The sequence below is a fragment of the Falco peregrinus genome, chromosome 2 (assembly GCF_023634155.1).
Source record: "Falco peregrinus isolate bFalPer1 chromosome 2, bFalPer1.pri, whole genome shotgun sequence".
Classification (NCBI taxonomy): Eukaryota; Metazoa; Chordata; class Aves; order Falconiformes; family Falconidae; genus Falco; species Falco peregrinus.
Window position 1 is genome coordinate 58,418,064 of NC_073722.1, and position 22,154 is coordinate 58,440,217.

General features: G+C 39.5%; 2 protein-coding genes across 13 annotated transcripts in view; one reads left to right on the plus strand and one right to left on the minus strand.

Moving 5' to 3' along the window:
* The window catches only part of FIP1L1 (factor interacting with PAPOLA and CPSF1), a 42,967-nt gene extending 30,003 nt beyond the window's left edge, over positions 1-12,964 (plus strand). For 5 of the 7 annotated variants that reach the window (XM_027779307.2, XM_055796335.1, XM_055796334.1 and 2 more), the window contains 4 exons: positions 1,738-1,793; positions 7,189-7,408; positions 11,827-11,964; positions 12,719-12,964. In XM_027779307.2, coding sequence (XP_027635108.2) covers positions 1,738-1,793; positions 7,189-7,408; positions 11,827-11,964; positions 12,719-12,866 — 562 coding nt within the window. In that variant the 3' untranslated portion in view covers positions 12,867-12,964. The remainder of the gene's footprint in view (positions 1-1,737; positions 1,794-7,188; positions 7,409-11,826; positions 11,965-12,718) is intronic. The other 2 variants (XM_055796336.1, XM_055796339.1) reach the window with 1 other exon arrangement.
* A 1,467-nt stretch (positions 12,965-14,431) lies between these two features.
* Positions 14,432-22,154, minus strand: part of LNX1 (ligand of numb-protein X 1) — an 83,098-nt gene continuing 75,375 nt past the window's right edge. For all 6 annotated transcript variants that reach the window (XM_027779301.2, XM_027779302.2, XM_027779303.2 and 3 more), the window contains 2 exons: positions 15,324-15,482; positions 14,432-14,611 (listed from right to left, as the gene is read on the minus strand). In XM_027779301.2, coding sequence (XP_027635102.2) covers positions 14,476-14,611; positions 15,324-15,482 — 295 coding nt within the window. In that variant the 3' untranslated portion in view covers positions 14,432-14,475. The remainder of the gene's footprint in view (positions 14,612-15,323; positions 15,483-22,154) is intronic.

Here is a 22,154-nt window from a genome sequence, read left to right on the forward strand (position 1 = left end):
GTTTGAGATCTTTTAAAGCAATGTATCAGTATTCTGTAACTGAAATAAATCAGTAAGGCCTTTTATACTATCCAGCGTTTTATGGATTTTCTCTTGAAGTGGGGAGACGGTTTTGGATTTTTACATTATTTTTACAGAAAAGTTACTCGTCTCACCTTTCTGACACTTAGTGTTCTTTTGAGTATGTTACTTGACAACTTACTAGCTTAGTTGAGTTATGACACTGTATAAAAGCCAAGACTTAACAAAGTCAAGGTAATGATTGTTGAAGTATTCTTTAGTAGTCTGAAGGCTTATTTAAGTGAACCCTATCCTTGTCAGCTACCCTATCCTTATACATATCCTATGCTAATAAACAAATTGGCCACAGATTCAATATAAGAAATGCCAGAGTTCCACAGAATCCAAATTTGTATTTCTACTGTGTGTGTTCTAAGTGTTTGGCTTTAATAGGCCTAACGTTTTTTCTAAATACCTTTTTTATATACATGTATATGTGTACATGTATTTATATGTGTGTATATATATGTTTAAAAGGAAGAAAAAAGAGTTGTCCAGCACAGTCTTTGAAAAGTATTTATATTTTGCTAGAGGCCAAAAGCTGGTCATACACAAAGCTCGCTTACGAAGATGATGCACACCTCTTTCCAGTCCTTTGGATTTCACTGAAGGAAGGTGTGCATATCTATTCCTTTGAAATTGAAAACTCTGTTAACATATATGTGACAGGATAATGATGGTAAATCTCTGAGAAAATCCTCATCTGATTTAAATCAGAAAAAAAACCCTAACTGGATGCATTTGATGTGCATGAAAGTAAATTTTTTATTTCATACTGACAGTTGCAGTGCGTGCTGCATCTGATACTTAAGTAGCAGTCATTGCATTTACTTGTAGTGAATATTTTTACGGTTTCTGAAATATGATGTGAAAAAATGAAGTTCATTGTGGAACCTAGGAACCAAATCTCATATTTTCAAATGTTAAGATGTCGCATTGGCCTTTCATTATCATTGTTTGTAAACTAAGCTATCCCAAAACTTATTTCTTAAAGCGCTTTCAAGAACAGAAATAACATTTAGGTTAAGTGGTGCAAAGATAATTCATTCAGGTTATGTAGAAAGTGCTAAAAGTCATGAAAGAATCATATATGTATGAATTACATCCTGTGCACATACCATCCTTTTTAACCGTTCTGGTTTTTACCTACTTGAGTTGGCTACCACTGAAAGAAATCAGCCTAGAAAATGTGTAGCTAATTTAATAGTTTATTTGTATAACTATACATTTGAAGTTCACCTGTTCTTAGATAAGCTCACATACCTACTTTTTAACAGAAGGAATGAGAGGATTCATTCATGAATGAAGTACTTTAAAGCAATTGAAGATTAAGTTCAGTATCTGTGCAGAAACATCTTACCATGCAAGAAGCATTTCAAATAGAAAATGCATTGAAAATACAGAAGAGCAGGTTTGATGACAGGGGGTTTTTTTGTTTAAAAATTTAAGAGAAGAGAATGGTATTTTCACCTCATGTAGCAAAACATGAAATATTTGTGTTGATAGCTTCCTTAATTAGTAATGCTCAAAATGGAGGACTTGCATCCGTTTATAACAAATACTTTGGTTTTGTCTGTATGGTGGTAAGAATTCAAGGTGATAATTTTAAAAGTATATGTTAATGGCAGGAGCTTTGATGGTAAAACTGGATGCTTACATGTATCTTGTTTTCCACAGTGGACATTCTTCTGGCTATGATGGTCGTTCTGTTCGTGCATTCTCATATGGCAGTGGTGAGTAAGCTGGCTGACTGAAAATTTTGACTAGCCCTTTATCAAATTGTTTGATATCAGGTTTTTAGCTAAGAAACTAAACATGTCCTTTCAGTAATTCATTATTGTCGTGGTTAAACCCCAGCGGGCAACTAAGCACCACACAGCCACTTGCTCACTTCCCCTGCGTTGGCATGGGGGAGGGAATCAGGAGAGTAAAAGTGAGAAAACTCAAGTGAGATAAAGACAGTTTTATAAGTAAAGCGAAAGCTGTGCATGCAAGCAAAGCAAACCAAGGAATCCATTTACCACCTCCTATTGGCAGGCAGGTGTTCAGCCATCTCCAGGAAAGCAGGGCTCCACCACGCATAATGGTTACTTAGGAAGACAAACACCATAACTTTGACCATGCCGCCCTTCGTTCTTCTTCGCCCAGCTTATATACTGAGCATGACACCATATGGTATGGAGTATCCCTCTGGCTAGTTCGGGTCAGCTGTCCTGGCTGTGTCCCCTCCCAATTTCTTGTGCCACTCCAGCCCTCTCGCTGGCAGGGCCTAAGAAACTGAAAAGTCCTTGACTTTGTATAAACATTACCCAGCAACAACCAAAAACATTGGTGTGCCCTCAACACTGTTCTTACACCAAATCCAAAACACAGCACTGCACCAGCTACTAAGAAGATTAACTCTATCCCAGCATGAAAGCCCGTTGCCTGCCATTGTAGACAGATACATGCTGTTGCCAATTTTACAGCCATTGGTATTGTTTTGCTTTTTTATTTGTATGCTGGATATCTGTCCACGCTGCTTTTGCAGAACTGAGATTTTGAAGAATAATACACCATTAATATGGACTACAAGTCATGGAAAATTTTCCAAGAAAATGGTAGGATTTAGAAGCAGGAGAACAAGTACTGCTGAGATTTCCAGAATTGTAACCAACGAAGACCAATCACTGAGAAATTCTGAGTGATGTATCTCTCCTTTGAAAAACTTAGTCTAAGATACTATAATCTTGAGCTATCGTGTTGAAAAGTCAGTCTTTCTCTTTTTTTTTTTTTTTTTTTTTTTTTGGTTAATAGTATGGAAAAAATGATGGAAAAAACATGGAGCTGAAAAACCCCTTTCTGGTTTTTATAGTAAGAGTGAACCAAAATAAAAGTTTCATTTTGTGCAGTCAAATGGACATCCATGGAACGTACAGTGAGTTTAGAACTGTTAAGTTCTAAAGCACGTCTCTGCTTCTTGAGGCAAAAGAGTGGTTGCAATACTAAGATGTCAGCTTCTTCCTGATCTAGCCCAAATTGGGAAGATAAAGTAAACATAGAATCACAAAACGGTTTGGGTTGGAAGGGACCATCAAAGATCATCTACTCCAGCCCACCTGCCATGGGCAGGAACACCTTCCACTTGACCAGGTTGCTCAAAGCCCCATCCAAGCTGACCTGGAACAATTCCAATGATGGGGCATCCACAACTTCTCTGGGCTACCTGTTCCAGTGTCCCACCGCCCTCATCATAAAGAACTTCGTTATGTCCAATCATAACCTACCCTTTTTCAGTTTATCTCCTTGCTCTGTGTTCCTTTGGACCCTAGCTGCTGGGAGGAGAGATTGTAGGGAAAGTTCTGTGCCGTTCTGGACATACATAGTGTTCAGCACAAATCAAACCTTGAGATAATATATCTCCCAAATGTTCCTAAGTCTTTAGAGAGGATATACAAAATGATGTATTTGAATGGCTTGTAATTTCTTGACATTCAAGCAGTTTGTGGACTAACAAGTGGTACTTTGTTGACATTGAAAGGATCCTCATCAGTTACCAAGTGTTCGCTTTCATGCATGAAAGCTTGTTATATTTTCAAGAATTCTTGATGTGGACAAACAGCTACTTTATGCTAACAACGTTTTTAGCAATAATTGAACTGTTTGCTGAAGTTTTAGCAAAAAGGTAGAGCTGAGGCAGACAACAAAGATACCTAAGTGACTATTTTGCTGAAGCTTTAATATTTAAAGCCATGCAGCATAGCATAAGTGAAGCAATCTTACAGTCATTAGTATGTACATTGCATCTAAAATGTACTCTCCAATTTAGAATATTTTTCAATTTGGAATCTCTTCTGTTAGAATTGGCTATTCTGTCAAGTGTTGTCAGGGATGCAGGAATATTTCCAAGTTTTATGTTGACCTTCAGAGTTGTTGGCACACTTACGTTGCAGCACCAAATACAAAAGATGACTGTCATTGTGGTAATGCAAACACTGAATGTGAACTCCTTCAGCAGGGTTAAAAGACTATGTTTACCTTTGTATGGTTATGGAAACCAAGGAGCGCAGTCTGCTCCCATCTTCCAGTGTATCTGGCATCCCTGTGGTGGCAAAAGCTTTCCTATTCGCTGCGCAAAGTGAATTGTCTGTCTCTAAGCTGTGCATGTCATACAGATTTTTGGAACTGTAGAGGCTCAGTGGCATTTTATCACTGTTGTTCATCTCTTAGTGAAAGATGTTTTCCTGGCCAGCATCTTACTCTCACAGTCCCTGTCTCACAACGTGATTTCTGGCCAGTATTTTGCCAGTGCTTTCTGTGCATCCGAACTTAGGTAAATTGAGGGCTCAGTGGCGCAGTAGGGTACAGATGATCATTTTCTTCAAGAGTCGCTAAGTATATTTATTTAATAGTTGCTTTGGATGATAGCACTGAATCTCCAACCTGTCGTCTTTGCCAGTCTGTATGTGTCATGGCTGTGTCAAAACTGTGGAGGAATTTAAGCATATGGAACACGTTGGAAAAATACTAATCTTGATTAAGGCTCATTGCTAATATGCCTTTGTGTCTCTTCCCTAGTGGTCAGGCATGTTTCCCACTGCAAGGGGGATAGCAATACTAAGATACCCGTTAAGATGGTTGCATAGTAGTTTCAGGAATGTCTGTTTTGTCTTTGTGCTTTTCCACTGCATCAATGCAGTTTCTTCAATATGCTTGTAAATTCTTTCACAATTCAATGCTACCTTTGCCATCAGATCTTTGAATTTTATTGAGCTGTCAATACGTGGCACTGTGTCTGCTCTGCCAGTGAAGTGACTTGTACTGTATGCTTGTTCACTCTCTTCCTCAAGCATTTCTCTGTTCTGTGCTCTAAATGTTCTTTCTATCTTACCAACTTGCAAGAAATTTACTTTTCTTGCAGAAACAATTTCAGAGTCAGTATTTTTTTGAGGCTTAAAGGAGATGTGATTAAATAATTTGCCTTATACTATGACACCATGCAGCTTTAAATTTCTTAACCATCTCCAAAAACAGGACTTAAGTCTCCAAAAGTATTGCTTATTTAAAGTTCCCTCTTGCTGTTTTAAAAATAAAATCAGAGCTAAACTTTGGAAGTTTCTTTCTTTTTGTAGAAATTATTAGGATAATCCATGTAGAAATACTGAGTGACAAATTACTTCATTCTAACTAGTAAACACAGAACACCAATTCATATTAGAAAGTAAGTTTTTCTTGTGTGCTGTAAATAATTACTGGTGAAAATCTAGATACAAAAATGCACAGGGTATCAAATAACTGGTTTATCTCAGGTTGTTGGGGTGGAAATGACATACTTCTATCTGATGAGAGTTACTGCAGATGCGAGGGAGTAACCAAATTTATCATAAAAGTTTATACTATCATTAATAATGGCTTTGTAGTATACACTTAAACTTAAGTTTACGCTTTAGATCAGAATATTCTGGCAGCCAGTGTCTTGTAGACCATACATATGTTGTTGACACAGTGGTAAGTCAAGGAAATTAGCAGTCTTTAAAGTCCAGCTGGTTTTTTGCTATTTCTGGCTGCTTTCCTTAGAAAATTTTCAGGTTTTGGCAGTATAATGAACAACATACTATTGTATCAGGACATTTTTTTCTATTAACTCCTCATTTTGTCTGTAGCCCTGAAATGAAACAGTATCAAGCATTTTGTTAGAGGCAAAACCTCAAATAAATGCTTTTTTAAAGACCTAGAATGCTCTTCGTTGCAAATATATTTTGACAATGAAATGTTTTTTCCTGCTCCACTGCCTGTTCAAGAGGTCTTTTGTATACCTCCTTTGGACACTGGGCAAACTGCTGTCTTAAGCTGCTGCTAAAGCTTTTGGGGGCAGGCGTACCCCAGATGTTGTAGCCAAGGCAGTCTGAACATAGCGGTCAGAAGGCACTGGTTTTATAAAAACAGCGTTAGTAACACACTTTATATTGTTCAGTGGATATTTATGTTAATTATACTATTCCTGTCTCTTCATAACACCATGGAATCAAGTGAATATTGTTCTCATATTATAGATATTGAAATGGAACTCAAAACAAACGCTTTATTGACGGCCGTATTGTCATTGGCTAGCAAAGCAGATAAGCAGAAAGTGAGAAGTCCTCGGTACTGTAAGTCCACTAGAGAGTGCTGTTTCCAGTTAAATACTTCAGACCTTATTTTTCATTTACAGAATGCATTCATGGGACTTCTGGAGAGGGAGGGCCAGATAGAACAATTGGGGCATTAAGAGTAGTAGTTATTTATTACATCAGAATTGGCAGAAAGCAATGGAGAAGCATTTCCCTCCTCTCTTCCCATTGCTAGTTACTTAAGAAGGTTGTGAGATGGTGTTGTGAGTTCCTTCTTAACTTTTTCAGCATATCATCTTTTAGATATCTTTAAGATAATATGCTCAGTTTTCTGAAACTGTTACATTTATTGGTAATAGTGGTTGTGCTGAGCATTCATTAGAAATGGTATCTTAGAAAGCATGGGTAGCATTATTTCTTCTCCCGAGAATGAATTTATGGAATTTACTTCTGAGTATTTATTTCTGATCTGTAATCAGAACTATATGGCAAAGCACAGTATAGAATGTAAACTAGTGAATGAGAACTTTGTAACTAACATAGTATTTTAAATACAATGATTTTAAAGGACAAAACATAAAAATAGTAGTATCTAAATATAAAGTTGGAGCATCCTTTTTTCTTGTTTTTTCTGAACTGGACTTTCAGAGCCACTGAGTTTAAAAGGCAGTTTTGTTTTCTGGTTGTGTTTTTGTTTTGTTGTTCCCCCAAAGCAAAGCCATTTGACCACATAAAATCAGATTCTTTCAGCAAGTCTTTGCGCAATTATTTTTTTTTTAGGTATTTAGACAGTCTTTGTGGTGTATATCCTGGTTCTGTACATTTTCATAACCAGTATTTAAATGAGTGCCAGAGATCTTTATTAGCGTCATGGGAAAGATGCAGTTTGCTCAGAATTAACTTTCACATGAAAGGGAAAGATCGAAAAATATCGTTGGAGGCGGCTGACAAATGTCTGCATTTTCACGCATAAGTAGTGTTACAGTTTTCATATGCTATCGGATTTTGTTCTTTCTAATACCCACGTCTTTTTCTTTAGTCACCTTTCCGCACCTTGCAGGTTCTGCTCCTTCATGGTCTAGTCTTATGGACACCAGCAAACAGTGGGATTACTATGCACGAAGAGAGAAGGATAGGGAACGTGAGAGAGAGCGTTCCCGAGATCGGGATCGCGACCGGGACCGGGACCGAGATCGAGAACGTACCAGAGACAGGGAAAGGGACCGAGATCACAGTCCAACTCCAAGTGTGTTCAACAGGTTAGTGAAATGTCTTAAGCATGCTGTAACTCTGCTGAAAACCCTGTGTGTTAAATACTGTACTTCAACATTAAAATCTAGTGTTCAACCGTATATTGTAAAGAGCTATAGGGTGTGGCTTCTTCCTCTTTCCCCCTTTTCTTTTGGAAAATATAATAAATTTCTAAATGTAAAATAGAAGTATAAAAGTGACAATATACGTCCAAACTGGTCATAGTGGTTTACAGATTGAAGGTGTGATTTAAGCCATGTGTATGAGTGACATATCCATCCATCTGGTATCAGTAGCTTTAGAAAAAGCTGTAGAAGTCCTAAATGAATCTCAGTTGCAAATTCAGTGCTAAGAGTAATGTGGTGCAACGTTTGACCTTAATTAATGGTGTTATTAGCTGCTAAAATTCTTGGTTTGGTCATTAGCACTGGCTCGATAATAATCTGTCATATCTTTTTAAAACTATTATTTCAAAGTCAAGAACTTTTTTTCATTTTCAGGCAGATGATGAAAATAATGGCAGGTAACTTTATTCAGCTTTCAACTCTAATTGCTTTTTTTTAAAAAAAGAAAAAAGCTGCGACTGTTCTGTGGTTCATGTGCACAAGTACAAAGCATTTAGTGTTGCGCTTGCTATGACTGCGTAGAGCAGAGGTCTATTGGCTTGCCAGATTTATCTAAATTTACTTTTCTCATTATTTGCTAACTATTTTTGAGTAAATGTCCTGATGCTTTCTCTCAATGTTTTTTGTTAAGTTTCAATTTTTGTAGACTATATACAATAGCTGTTAGGCAGATTGTTTTTACCAGTGGGTGGGGAATGAGCATACCCAGAGTAAACATTACTTCTGTTGAGAGATGACATTTTTTTCTATGATGTTAGCTGAAGACCCAAACTGGGTGCAACATGGGGGATTTTCCGTGTATGCTGATGTGGTAGTGTCCTCTCCTGTGTGCATGTGCTATGTTCAGGGTCAGTTTCTGAGAACTCAAAACCAAACTAAACATCTGTTTCTCAGACAGCTTGATTGAGGGCCAGAAAGAAGCCTGGTCATTCAAGGGTGCTTGAAATGAACCTTAATAGCTTCCAGGCCTCAAGAAATTTCTGTGCTGCTGCCAGCGTTATCTGTAAAGGAGGGGGAAGAGCAGGCCTCAACTTTTTTTGTGTGACTAAATTATCCACCATCTGTAGCAAAGCTGTTGCCACATGGCTGTGTAAGAAAACGGGAGGCCCTTAACTAGTGTAAGTTGGTTTGGGAATCAGAGAAGGTGGGAGAGGCTTAAGACAAAACATGTAGACATAGTGTTTTTTAAGAAGGTTTATTTTCAGTTCTCTGCACTTAAAATAAAATTAAATGAGCTATAAGGAAGAGAATTCAACCTACTTCAGAGACTGCACAGATGCATTACTTTTATTTGAATTCCCTTTCTTTAAACTTTGTTTAAGCTTTTTTCTGTGTTGGGATTTGGAGTATACATCAACTTTAGCTTTTTGCTGCTCAGAAATTACTGGTTTCAGTGTTTTTAGCAGTTCTTTTCCAAATAAATAGCCTGTATTTGTGCTTCAATATTTCTTAAAATGGTAAGAGCATGGGATTTTTTTTTTTTATTAGTACAACCAAAATGTGATTTTAAAATGAACCTTGAGCTGTCACAATCACAAGAAGAGTGATCAGGTGCTAAGACAGGTTGCAGAAAGAGGTTGTGGAATATCCAGTCTTGGAGATACTCAAAACTTGACTAAACAAAGCCCTGAGCAACCTGACCATACTTCTGAGTTAGCCCTCTGTTGAGGAGGGGTCAGCCCAGGTGACCACCATGAAGTCCCTGCCAGCCTAAATCTTTCAGTCATTCTTTGTTGAACATGGGAAAGCTTTTGAATACAGATAACCAGGAGTTAGACATCTCTACCAACGTGAGATCTCCTGATTTCTGAAGTTAATAACTTGCAGTCTGTTTTGAAAAAGTAATCAAAGGTGTAAAGAACAAAGATTTTATGGATTGGACTGGTTTTGGGCTTCTTTGCCAGGAGGGCATAGGTCCTCTTCCACAGGTCAAAGGTTGTAGTGCTCTCAAGACTGTCCCTGGAAGGCTTTAATAACTGTAACATAAGCCCAGATAAAAAATGTGAAGGAAATCACTGGTCTAACATTGGGTACATGACATTTATTCCTGTTCCTTAAAGCTCCCAACATACTGGACTTGGCAAACTGATTTTTTGCTTTACTTATAGAAGAGTTATATATTTTCAGACACACTTAGAAGCTGTCATGGTTCCTTAGTTTGCCAAAATAAGGTTTAAGAAGTAATGTCAATAATATTTTTAACCTTTTCTACAGTGTTTTAAAATAGTTGTGTAACAGAGCAAATGCAGACTGTGGGTTAAGGTTAAAGGTTTTGGGTCTCAGCTTTGAAACCAAGCTGTAAGTCTACAAGTAGCCATCTAATTGCTTATGGCAAGCTGGTCAGGAGACAGTGTTACATGTTCAAATTTTAACTTCTAGATACAGGTCATCAAAATGTTACTGGGAAGAATGTCAGATATTGGGAGTAAACTATAGTTGAATTGGTTCTACCTTTTTCTATTACTTGCCACCCTGCAGAAATGTAAGGCTCCTAAAATTGTGATGATTAGTGGCACTTTAAAGGTGTGTTAGTACAGGAATCCCACTAACAAAAATTTTCTGTTGTTCAAATCAGACTTTACCTTTGGTTATAACTCTTGGTAGATTTCAGAACCTAATTTTAATTTCATTTTTAACATTATACTTTTTTTTGTATTCTAAACCAGAGCTTTATAACTAGACTTCACCAGGCACATGCTGTCGTTATGGAGCTCCTTTATTACACACCGAGTTAGGGCACACTTCAAACATAGATCAAATGAGGACTGTCATTCTGAACTGCAAAACTATGTAAGCTAGGCTTGTCTCCTCTTCAGTATGACTTATCCTACAAGCTAGCAGTTGATATCAACCTTCATCTTTCTGTGACATCTGATAAGAAAACTTCTAATTATTGTTTTTACCCCTTTCCCTGAAGCCTTGAGTTATTTTCTCGTGAGAAGAAATGCTTAGTAGAAAGAGGCTTGGATTCTAAACGTATCCCCGATGTTCCTTCCATCCATCCATCCATCCTTCCTTCCTTCCTTCCCCTGATAGTAGACTGGGAAGTTGAGGGTAAAACAATGGTAAATGATCAATACAGATAGAAACAGGTTAAAAACATAAGACTTGCAGTTTCAGCATTGTAAGATTTGGGATTTATTTTCTCCCTTCCCCCCACCCCAAACTGCTTTAGTTTACCTATCTGGTTTTTTGATATCTCAGTGGAGCAAGTGAATTTATTTTCACACTCTAGACTACAACCTAGGGTGCCTTAAGCTGGCTGTGGAGTAGTATGATCAGAATTCATGTTCTGTGGCTGTATTGCCTTGAGTAAAAAACATGATGTGTCTCGTTGTAGTGCTTCCTTGTGGAAGAGCTATCTTAGATTTAAGATAGTCTTTTAAAAAAAAAGGGTTTAATGCAGTTAAATTTTGGTCTTGTCTTAAGACTCATTATTAAATGATACTGGACACTGTATCTGGGTGGCATTTTCTTGGTAGAGAAATGATGAAATGATCATGTCTTTTGAAGCTATGCTGGTGTAGCATTTGAGTAATATTGGCTAACTATAGATACTGCTCTCATAATTTTTAAAAATTTCGCTAAACTCCTAGAACTGCCCTTTTCATCAAGTCAAAATATAAAAATAGGTTCTTAAGTAAAGCCTTTAAATTCTTGTAGAGCCTGTAATATTTAGGGTGTTTTACCAGCTTTGTGACAGGGCAGCAGTCATGGTAATCCAAGAGCGGAGTTGGAAGTAGAAATATCATTGGCACTGGAGAAAAATTAATTTTAAAAGCAACCTAAAACATCAGGTATATTTTACTGTAGGTCTCTTTGCACCTAGCTTTTCCTTTCTTGAAGCAAGGAAATGGATCAACCGTACCAAAACGTAATTTAATTTACCCAAGTGATATAATAGTCAAAAATCGTGCTGATAAGCATTGAGCATTGCACACTGATTGGAAAACATTACTAAATTTGTGTAGGATTGTACTTCATTCTCAGCTAGATATAGTTTTAAGCTAACTCCTTGGTAACTCCTGTATAAACTTAACGTAACACAGTTGTATTCTTTTTTCCTTCCGTTCTTATTGAACAATCCTGGCTCAAAATTCCATTAACCACAGAAGTCTAGCATGTGAGGTGAAAAGCTTTAATGTCCTTTTAGCATACGTTGTGGATGTCATCTGGAAAACCAGAAGCACCATTAAGATTTTTCTGTCATTTATCTTGAGAGTGTGTAAGAACTTATTTCCTTAAAATGTATACTGCTTAGTGTTACTGTCCTGAAAATATCTCCTGGTTTTTTTAATCAGTGATGAAGAACGATACAGATACAGAGACTATATAGAAAGAGGCTATGACCGCCATAGAACAAGTAGAGAGAAAGAAGACCGACACAGAGACAGGAGACACAGAGAGAAAGAAGAGACAAGACACAAGTCATCTCGAAGGTTTGATTATTTTTTTTTTTAATAGGATACGAAAGACTTGACCAGTTTAAAAAAATAAAGTAAACTCTTAAAAGAACCCCAAACAAACTGGAGTTTTGTGGAAAGACTACAAACACTTAGATGTACTAGTTGGAACAAGTCTGCCATATAAAATGTGGACAGACAAAAAGAATGTTGGCCCCGAGTAACTTCATGTGGAATGATGTATGTGACAGTCTTAGTTAGTCAACAGAAATTATGGAAAATAATTGGGGAAAGAAGGGTAAAAATGATGGGTCAGAAAGAGGGGGAGTGAAGCTGACATTCAGCAGCATTAACGTACGAACTCAACAGTAATTTCTAGTAAGTAGAACAACCCTCATGGTCACTTTGTAGAAGTTGTTCAACTTAACTTTTTTTCTAACTTTAAAAGTCCAGGGAACGGGATCAATAGGAATGTTAAACTATTAAGGGATGCTAATAGGGACATGACATGTTAAAAAGTATTGCGATTAGAATATGGGTTACAAATGTGAAAATGTGAAAAATCATGTGAAAAATCAACTTCCCGACAAGAAGTACAGGATGGGTGGACCTATGTACCATTCTATGAAAAACTCAGTTTGGCACTGCCATCCAAATACCGTATGGGTTGGAATGGGAGCAGGTGCCAGTTTTCAGATACAAATGCAAAGGCTGTTTTTTTGGTACTCCGTAATTAAGTGGGGCCTGAAGTGTCATGCAACTTTTTGAGGTATTTTTTCTGTCTATGTAGTAACAGCAGGCGTCGACATGACAGTGAAGAAGGGGACAGCCACAGAAGGCACAAACACAAAAAATCCAAAAGAAGCAAAGAAGGAAAAGAAGCCAGTGGTGAACCTGCTCCTGAACAGGAAAACACTGAAGCTGCCCCTGTGGAATAGGCTTGTGTGATTTTTGCCTACTTGCATATATATTAGTGCCAGAAATAATTACTATAAATCTTGTTATTTTTCTGGGTATTAAAATAATTTGCTCTTAATCTTGTTCTGTTAGTTTGAAATCAAAGGTTACTTTGGGGTTTTTTTTTGAAAATAAAAGAATGATTTTTTTCTGTTAAGATTCCTAGACTGACGTTGTCTTTTAAGAAACAGTGAGAAAATATCTTACAGCTAGAGGCTTGTGCTCTTACAATATATGTAGGGCTTAAATTCTTTGTACTAAATTGTCTCCTTTTTTCATAAGCCAGTGGGAAGGTCATTCTTTTACTGACTTTAGCAACAGTGTGCATTCGCTTCACTGTATACCAACATCTGGAACAGCGTGGGTTTAGTGCAGCTTTTGGAGTTCATATTTGAAAAGGTCATCCTTTACTACAGGGACAAGCAGGAATGGCAGACTCCTCAAGAACCTTGTACTAAAGTGAAAAAAAAAAAAAAAGGAAAAAAAAAGAGGGAAACTGGGAAAGGTGCTCATTGTTCTTAGTCTCATAGAACACTGAGTGTGGTGATGATATACTTGATAATTATGTCTGATTTGTGTGGGTGTATAAGGGTGAACTAAGCTGGATAATCATCCCTGCTGCTTTTCAGTGGCTTAAAAGAAAGTTCATTTAAAGTCTTCATTCTAGGGGAACAGCTGTCCTTAACATGGTGAAGATTAACAAACATCCTCTTCCCAGTGCTAGCTTGTAAGGAAAAAAATAAGACTTTGAACATGGATAATTTGCAGAAAAAGGCAAATAACTATTTTAAGAAAAATACAAGACCATCATCACTTTCAGATTTACTCCATCCAGAACAGTATAAAGTGTGATTGGCATGGCAGTCCTGCAAAAATTGTACTGCCCTGCCAGAGTGCTATTTAGAAGACTTAATGATTTTAGTAGGGTGCAGTGTACTTCCTTAAAAACAATAATTCTATATAAAAAGCCTAGATTCAATAGTATTAATCAAAACGTGCCAGGGAAACTAGGTCACTTGGTTTTGGGTGAAAATAATAGCTGTACAATTACACAGATATTTTGTAATTATTTTAGAAATTTAATTCACAGTTTTACAGACTAAATACCAGCTTCATGCTGACCATGAAAAGGTACACATAATCAAAGTGCTAGTAACGCGTTGGGTAAAAACCTTCACCTGATTTTTGCAACTAGAAAAATGGCAAGAAATCTTTCAATAAGTTATTCAAGAATTTCTTTTTGTAAAGTGGGTGAGCAGGAGCTGCTGCTCCTTGAATTTCATTATTATTATAATGCATTAAATACATATATAGAAAAAAACCACAACAAAAAAAAAAACTTAAGAACGTGAGGAAGGAAAGACTTAAGTCTGTAGCTTAAATCACTCTGAAGTGATTTTTCCGATGTGTCCCCGCTTTGCCTAAACTTGACTTTTCTTAACATGCAGGTTGAAATTTCACAAACTGTTGCTTTATAAGCACATACTTGATCCCCCACAAACAGCAAAGACTGACGTTCCTTTTTTTTTTTTTTTTCTTCCCCCCCCCCCCATGTTAAATTACTTGTTATACTCTCCATGAAGACTTGTTTTATAAAAAAGTGCCAGGCCAGGACACGATTGTGAGAGTAATTTTTCCTTTCAGTTCTTTGAGCATCCTTGCCAAGCAGGCATGCATCATTCCTGATGTGTTTCTGCCATTGACAGCAAGGAGGACATCACCACATCTGAAAAACCAAAGACAAATATGAGAGAACAATTCAACAAGGTGACTTCTTAATGTCTGCAAATGCCAAAAGCATCTCCTCAAGCTTCCTCTAAGCGGGGAAGGGGTAGAAAGGAGTATTACTATTACCTCTCTGGCCAACGACTGTTCATGAATAAGGGAATAAAGCAGGTCAAAATACTTCGCTTGTGGGTTGTTTTTTTGCTTTTCCTTACAACTTTATAATTAACTAGACATATTTGAAAGAAAATAGGATATAGTTCTATCAGGTGGGAACAATCCATGTTCCGAACAATGTTTTATGACTTCTTAATTGTGTGCTCCGTAATTCTGCACTTACTCTCTTAAATTGTATTAGTGTTTGCAGGAAGGTTTTTGGTTGGTTGGGAGTTTTTTTGAGCTGAGGATGTGGGAAAGCTTCTTTGTGCTGGCATGCTTTGTACTACCCCAGAGGTCAAACTGACTTTATCTTAGTACTTATTCATATACCAGTGATGGCTAGACATCTGAAAACATTCTATTCTGAAGGCAAATGTGTTCAGGACACTTGCGTCCTATTTCCAGATCTGTCAGAGTTAGTTCTGTATCAATTAGTCCCTTTTTTACCCCTATGCTGTCTTCATTAAAACTTGTTTTTAAGGAAAAAAACCCCACAACTGAACTAGATAAAGGAGTTACTTAAATGCTACTTTTCATTAGGTAGTTATCATTACCTAATTCTGCCGTCATTATATGCTGGTGTCCCCCCAACAACGGATTTGATAAAGAATGGTTTGTTCCCAGTGTGTTCTTCATAACCTCCTACGATGCTGAAGCCAAGACTTCCAGATGTATTTCTTCGTAATACAATTTCTTTGCAGCTGTACAAATACCTGAAAGAAACCAGTCTAATTAAAATGTCTTATTGTTAACTTCAGATTCTGATGAATCATTCATTAGTGATGAATCTGCCTTTTCATACACCCATAGAGTGTTTTGAAGATGAAAAATAGCACCAAAGTTCCACCGTATTAGATGCTTCCACTTCCCTTCTGCTTTTGTAGCATTGCTTTCCACAACCAGTTATCCTGAAAGTAAGATTATTAGGTAATCTTGGGGTTAAAATACTAAATAATTTGTTTCACAGGGTAAAACTTAGGCAAGTGGTCTAGTTGCAATTGGAAGTGATGGAGAAAAACACTTAAGGGAGATTGGATTTAGTATTTGTAAACCATGATTCCAGAAATTGTATTTTACCTACCTTGTACAGTCAAGTGACTTGTTTTATTTGCCAGGTAAGAGCCTGTATGTGATAAACTGTGTCAAAAGCGGTTAGGCATTTATTACTGTGATGCATGTTAAAGCTAAATAATTTCAAGGCCAGTGAAATGAGCCAGAATTGCAAAAATCACAGAAATTACACAAAGAAGAATGCAGTGGAAGAAGGGATCCTAAGCTTTTCTTGTCAAGTAACATCGTAAGTTGCAGCATGGAAGACAAAACTTAGCTGTCAGTCAGTGCTTTGGAGTACTGAGACTACTGTCAAGAAGATGGCTTGTCCTCACTATAACGATTAACACAGGATTTTATGGTAAGAGCTGAAATCTGCTTCTCCCTCTGTCTTCTGAACGTATTTTATGATACTGTTAAGTTATGCTGAATCAAAGTTTAGCTGAAACAAGGAATGGGGAAAGCAAGAGTAGCAAGATTACTAGATTCTTACACTTTGCCTATTTCTCCAAGTACATTAAATTCAATACCTGCTTTGTTTCTCTTTTTAACCAAGCAGGAAAAAAAAAAAATTGGTTACAGAGCGACAGAAATTTCTGTCATTAATACTTAACCCACTCATCATTAGCAGTATACCCAGGAATGACTGAAGACCCTGAAAATGATTTTGCTATTCCAAATCTGAAATTATAGGCTGGTCTACAGCAAGCAACTGTTACAAGCTTTATTCAGAGACTCTTTAGGTTTGTAAGAAACAGCTGACACTTCTTCTGTAGAGGGATAAATAACTTTATGATAAAGACCAGTATGTCTAGCCTTTTTTAAGGTTTTATTTGTCAAATAATGTTTCTTCTGTGTTTCACAGCAGGGTTTTATAGCAATACTAGATTAGTCCCACAGGACCTACAAATATTCACCTGCTGCCAGGATGGTAGGTATATAATATTTGCACAAGAATTCACTGGCTGTTAATGTAAGAAACAGGTGACATTTGCTGCTTTCCTCAGCAGCCAGGCATTATTACTTTACCATCTGTGGACCTCTTCAATGTGCAAAATCACTTAAACCCTCTGTGTTTGATGGTACTTATCAAGGTCATGACCAAGTGATGCCAGGGTTCAGCCGTTGGTGCTATTACTTAGTGTTGGTTTTGAGAGGCAGGAATCTCTGCTGCCTGGTCCCGTGCTCACTGCCTTCAGGAGGGCATTGCTGAAATTGAAAGGTCATCAGCTAAATCCTAATGCCATAGAGAAATAGCAGAGCAGGTAAAGACGTGAGGGGACAAACGAGGCTTACCTGCATTCTGTACGTACGGTCTGTAAGGTTACTGCTTACTGGTCTCCATCAGTCCAGAAAGCATAAATACGTATTTGCTGTCAAAGCATATGCTAGATTTAAGTAAATGACACAGTGTGCTAGCATTAGGATTGTTTTCTCTGCCAGAGCAAAGGAAACACGTGGGAAGCAAGGAGCAGCAGAAAGCAACTGCTCTGTCCTGACTCCAACCCCATGCGCTGCCTGTGGCCTTGCCGGAGGGACAGGGTGTACCCTGCTGTGACATCAAGGCAGTGGGGAGCAGGAAGGTGGGAGGAGAGGTGCTGGAGTGAAGCTGAGTTTGGGAAAAGGGGAGGAAGGGTTTTCCCAAACTTCATGTATTTGTCATCTTTGGTTCCCAATAAACAAATTGCTAATGAAATGCATTAAGTTAAATTCCCCAAGCCAAGTCTGTTTTGCCCACAAACAGTAATGGATGAGTGATTTTTCCTGTCTTTACTTCAACCCATGAGTTCTCTTGGTTTCATTCTTCCCGTTTTCTCTCATCCTGCTGGGGTGTTGAGCTGTGCGGGTGCCTAGTGCAAGCTGGACCCAAACCCATCACGCTGGCCAGAGCTAGATACCGACTCGTGACAGAACAGGAGTGGCTAGGTGGTTTGCGCCTTTAAACTGATGTTTCCTTATCTCCAACCTATGGGACAGAGGGTGTAAACATGGCAGCGCACCGTCCATCAGCTATTCCTTAGTGCTGTCAGAAACCTGACAAGGCTGCTGGGAGGCAGGGGGCACAGAGCTGAGCTACATGTGACACGGGCGCTGCTTACTCTGAACGGTTTTAGCAAAGAGCAGCCCAAAGGGGGTCAGTTCATTTGGGTCTGCGTACAGCTGTGTAGTAATAAAGACAAGCTAGGAAGCGCCACAGAGAGAAAATGAAGTAAGTACTTGAGTCATCCAAAGATGTTTGTAGTGTGACTAGACTACTCTGCGGTAACAAAAGCCCCAGTCTGAGTGTTTTGACCCAGTTAAGCTGCCACAACCCACTACACTGCAACCGGTCCAAGGATAACTGTCTTCTGCCTTGGAAGACAGCAGCTCACAGTCTTCTGCCTCTATCTGAAATACTCCAAAAGCTGAGGACAAGAAGTAATTTATGTGTGAACTTGCCTCAGATTCAAGATTTGAGGATAAACAGTGTCTAGACGCAGGGTCCTACCATGAGAGATACTATGACTGAGCATCAATTACTGATGCACGAGGAATTTAAAAGTGCTTGTTTTCAAGCAGTTACACGTACAATTCCCTGCTGCTTTTTGCAAAGCGTGAGCAGCCTTATGCTCTGGGAATGAAAACCAGCCCTGCTTCAGGAGGACGTCAGCAATAACATGTATGAAAGACATGCCGGCCTCCCCTGCCCTGTTACGGTAGACAAGTGGCAGTGGAGTACAGTAACATTTGAGAATTGCTCCCATCAGAGCCCTACAGCTGGGATGGAGTTAACTTGGGGGAGTTTCTATCCGAATTCCATGGTTTATGTCCAGTTCTACCCCTGGTTTGCAGAATAACTTTGGCCACCTCCTGTCTTTCTCATCTCACTCTGCAGATGAAGAAAAGCACTCGTGCGAAGTACTAATGTTTGTAAATGTTATGACAGGATGATCTATAAAGTATTTCTAAGTGTTAACTGGGGGAAAGAAATGTGAGGAGAGCAAAGAAAGGAGCGCAGGAAAACAAGCAAGAGTAGAAGAAACATCACGGGACTGGGGAAACGCTTTTCACCAGCTGTTCCGCGTTACTTCCTTTGTGCATGCTTCACAACATTTCCCTCCAACAATAAAGGAGACCTGTCTTCCTCAACAACAAACAATTAAATTAGCTACCCTAAAATAAGTCTTCGGGTGCGAATGCTTAAGGTCCTGCATCACTGTTTCCTCCCGGCACCCAGCCCGCAGCCCCTCCGCTTGCACGCGGGCCAAGTTTTGACAGATGTCAGATGCACATGTGTGTCTATTTTATAACCACCACATATTGGATTGTACTACAGAAAGAACAGAGGAGCTCTTTATGTATTATCAAGCCATATAAAAGTGACCAAAGCCAATTTTAAGATCTCAGAAGGAAAAGGTTGAAATTTAAGTGAGATCCGCAAATGTTAAATTATGCAAGATGGCTTTTCCAAGGCTTTGAGCTTTGGCGCGAGCAGTTGGATAACCAGTCTGATTCTGTTGCTACTGACTTGATCCAGAAAAATGGTATAATTCCCTAACTCTCCATATTGGTCTGTGCCCATCTATGTAACATGTATGCAGTCCCTGGGAAAAGAGCAAGTTCTGTGCCAGTATGGAGAATTAGGCACTCACAGTACATCAGCCTCGAAAGCGAGGAAGGTACTTTTAATCATGTAACTATTATTAATGTTAGCCTGCTTCATCAATCACAGACAGAGGTCTGTAGATATCCTCTAGTGCTTAGCTCAACTCAGCACATTTTATGGGGCCATCCTTCACAGGACTTTAATCAAAACTCCATGTTTTTGGAACACAGCGGGAGAGACTCTCCTCTTCCCTCAGTTTCCTGAGCCCCGAGCATCCCACTCTAAGTCACAATGTCAGGCTGCCTCTGTGCTCCCTGCCTTGCTTGCTGTGAACAGACACTCGTACTGCACTGCCACGGCTTGTCTAGAGTCACATCTTTCCTTTCTCACCAGACTTTAAGGAATCTACTATCCAGCCACCTATTTTATAATCGTGCCCGTTCCTGGCCTTCCTGGCCTACCAGTTTTACCAGCTTTTTGTTCAGTTTTTCTCATGTAGGTGTGCCTGGTCCCAGCCACTTCCCAAGCACCTTGCATGATCCTGTATAATCATGATTTTGACATATCTACTTTCCCATCTGCTGCACCAAATGTTCCTAGACTCGCGTATCTTCGAGCATTCCCTCTAGTAAATGGTTTTAATTAAGGTAAGTCAATCTTCAGCATCTTGCCCCATAGTTGCACATCAGGCACCTTTGCCAAGATGACCCTGTCAGACATCTATTTGGACAGAGAATAATTTTCTCAAACAGCCTGGAAAATATCGTGAGACTGTTGGCAGGACCTTGAGATCTAGTGGGATGTGATCCTTGCCAAAAGCAAACTGAAAGCCAGATAGGGAAAGGTTAAATGCTCGGCCTGGAGCAAAAGGAGTTAATGTGATGCAGGTCCTAGTGAGAGAACTTGCTGAAGGACTTCCAGATGTCTGATGTGGGCCCTGGGGAATCAGTCCAAGAGTAAGAGGGTAAGCACACTCATGCTGGGGAAGAGCAGAGGGTCTGATAATACGCAATGAGCAAACCCAAACCTGATCCTTGTGCACCCTTACTCAACCAACCAGCTACTAACCAGGATGCAGTGCACCTTTGTTACTGTCACATCCGATCAGTGCTGGTTCCTGTCTCAGCCTGACGTTCAGAGCAGTGTACCAGCTCAGCATACCAATCCCCCCACTTTTCTTTGGCAAAGAAGGGCCATGCTGTGCTCTGTGCGTGGTGTCACAGCTGGGGACAGAGCTACAATGAGCTCCTGTCTTCAGCCTTGCTGACACTGGGGCTGATTTTCCTTCAGGCCAAAGGGGTGGGAATGCCTTCACACACACAGCCTTCAGCAGAGATGGGATAGAGTGAGCTTAGAGACTGCTTTTAAAATGGGGAAAGCACCTTTTCTTCCCACACTGCAAAGTGGAACCGACTGATGCAAACCCTGGCTGCAAGCCTTCAATGCTGTGGAGCTCTGTCCTTCATCTCCATCACCTTGCTGAGGACATGGGGACTTCAGGCAGCTGCGGGTAGAAGATGATGGCCACGCAACTTAGGTTTTCTATGCAGCCCAGGAAGATGGGGCTAGAGCAGGCCTAGGCAGGGTGCAACTGTTTCGATCCATCTAGCAATGGATGGTGACTGAAGGCAAGACCCAGCATTGCAGACTGCAGCACCTATAAGGTCACTAGTCTGGATGCTGTCTCTGCTGGGAGCATTACTCATTCTCCAGTGCTGCTGATCAAGCTCAGCATTGCAAGAGCAACAAGCAGAAGCAAAGACTTCCCTGGGCCTGCCTGTCTGCAGTGAGACTGGGTGAGAAAAGTTCACCATTGCTTGGGGTAGCAAAGAATGGACCATTTATTTACTGCTTTTTCTTTTTATGGCTTTTTTTTTTTCCCCACAGGAATAGAGGAGGAACCTTTCATCTGTGAGTGACAGAAATATAGTCTGCCTTCTGCTCTTGCAATGTTGCACATGTTACACAGTCAGTAGCCTCAGACCGAGACCCGGAACACATCTGGCACTCACAGCAGACCTTGCTGCAAGGTGAATGAGCTCAAAACAGCTCAAGCCAGGAGGAGTGAAAGCATCAAATCTGCTATGCAAGACTGGGAAATGAGGAAAAGTCCTGAAACTGTGCCTAAAGCAAAAGCCCACCTGTTCCGCAGACCATCTTTTCATGCCCTCCCATAAAAGAGAGGCACTGAACTGCTGCCAGGGTTAGGAGTATGGGCAAAAGTAACTTGTAAGCTAAATTCTTCATTTCTTAAGATTGAATACCAGTTTCAGCTGTGATGCTAGCTTTGCATATTCACAGATTCACAACATGTCCTCATGTAATACTTTATAAAATGTCGCTGAAGCTGCAGGTATGCACCCTGCACACCGAGTTTGTTTGAGAGAGCTTAGCGACGAGCGGTATGGCTTTTATTATCCTTACTGGAATGACAACACAGCTGCTTCCTGTGTATGACAAATGTACTTCTTTCAGTCGGGGGTGGGGTTAAAAGAGGTGATTCGGAGATACCAGCCAACTGCATGCACTTCGCAACATCTGGGTAAAGTCAAATAGTTCAGCTGGATTTGGCTGAGGAGAAGGGCTGTGCAGCTTGGGAGCTGCAGGAGGGATAACTGCCTTCTGCAGGGTGGCTGAGCCTAGACCCCTGTTCAGCAAGCTCCAGCATCCCTGCAAGTTTTCCTTTCACTCCTTGAGTGCCAGATACGTTTTCAAGACTGTACCAATTCAGAATCCTTTCCCCCTTCTG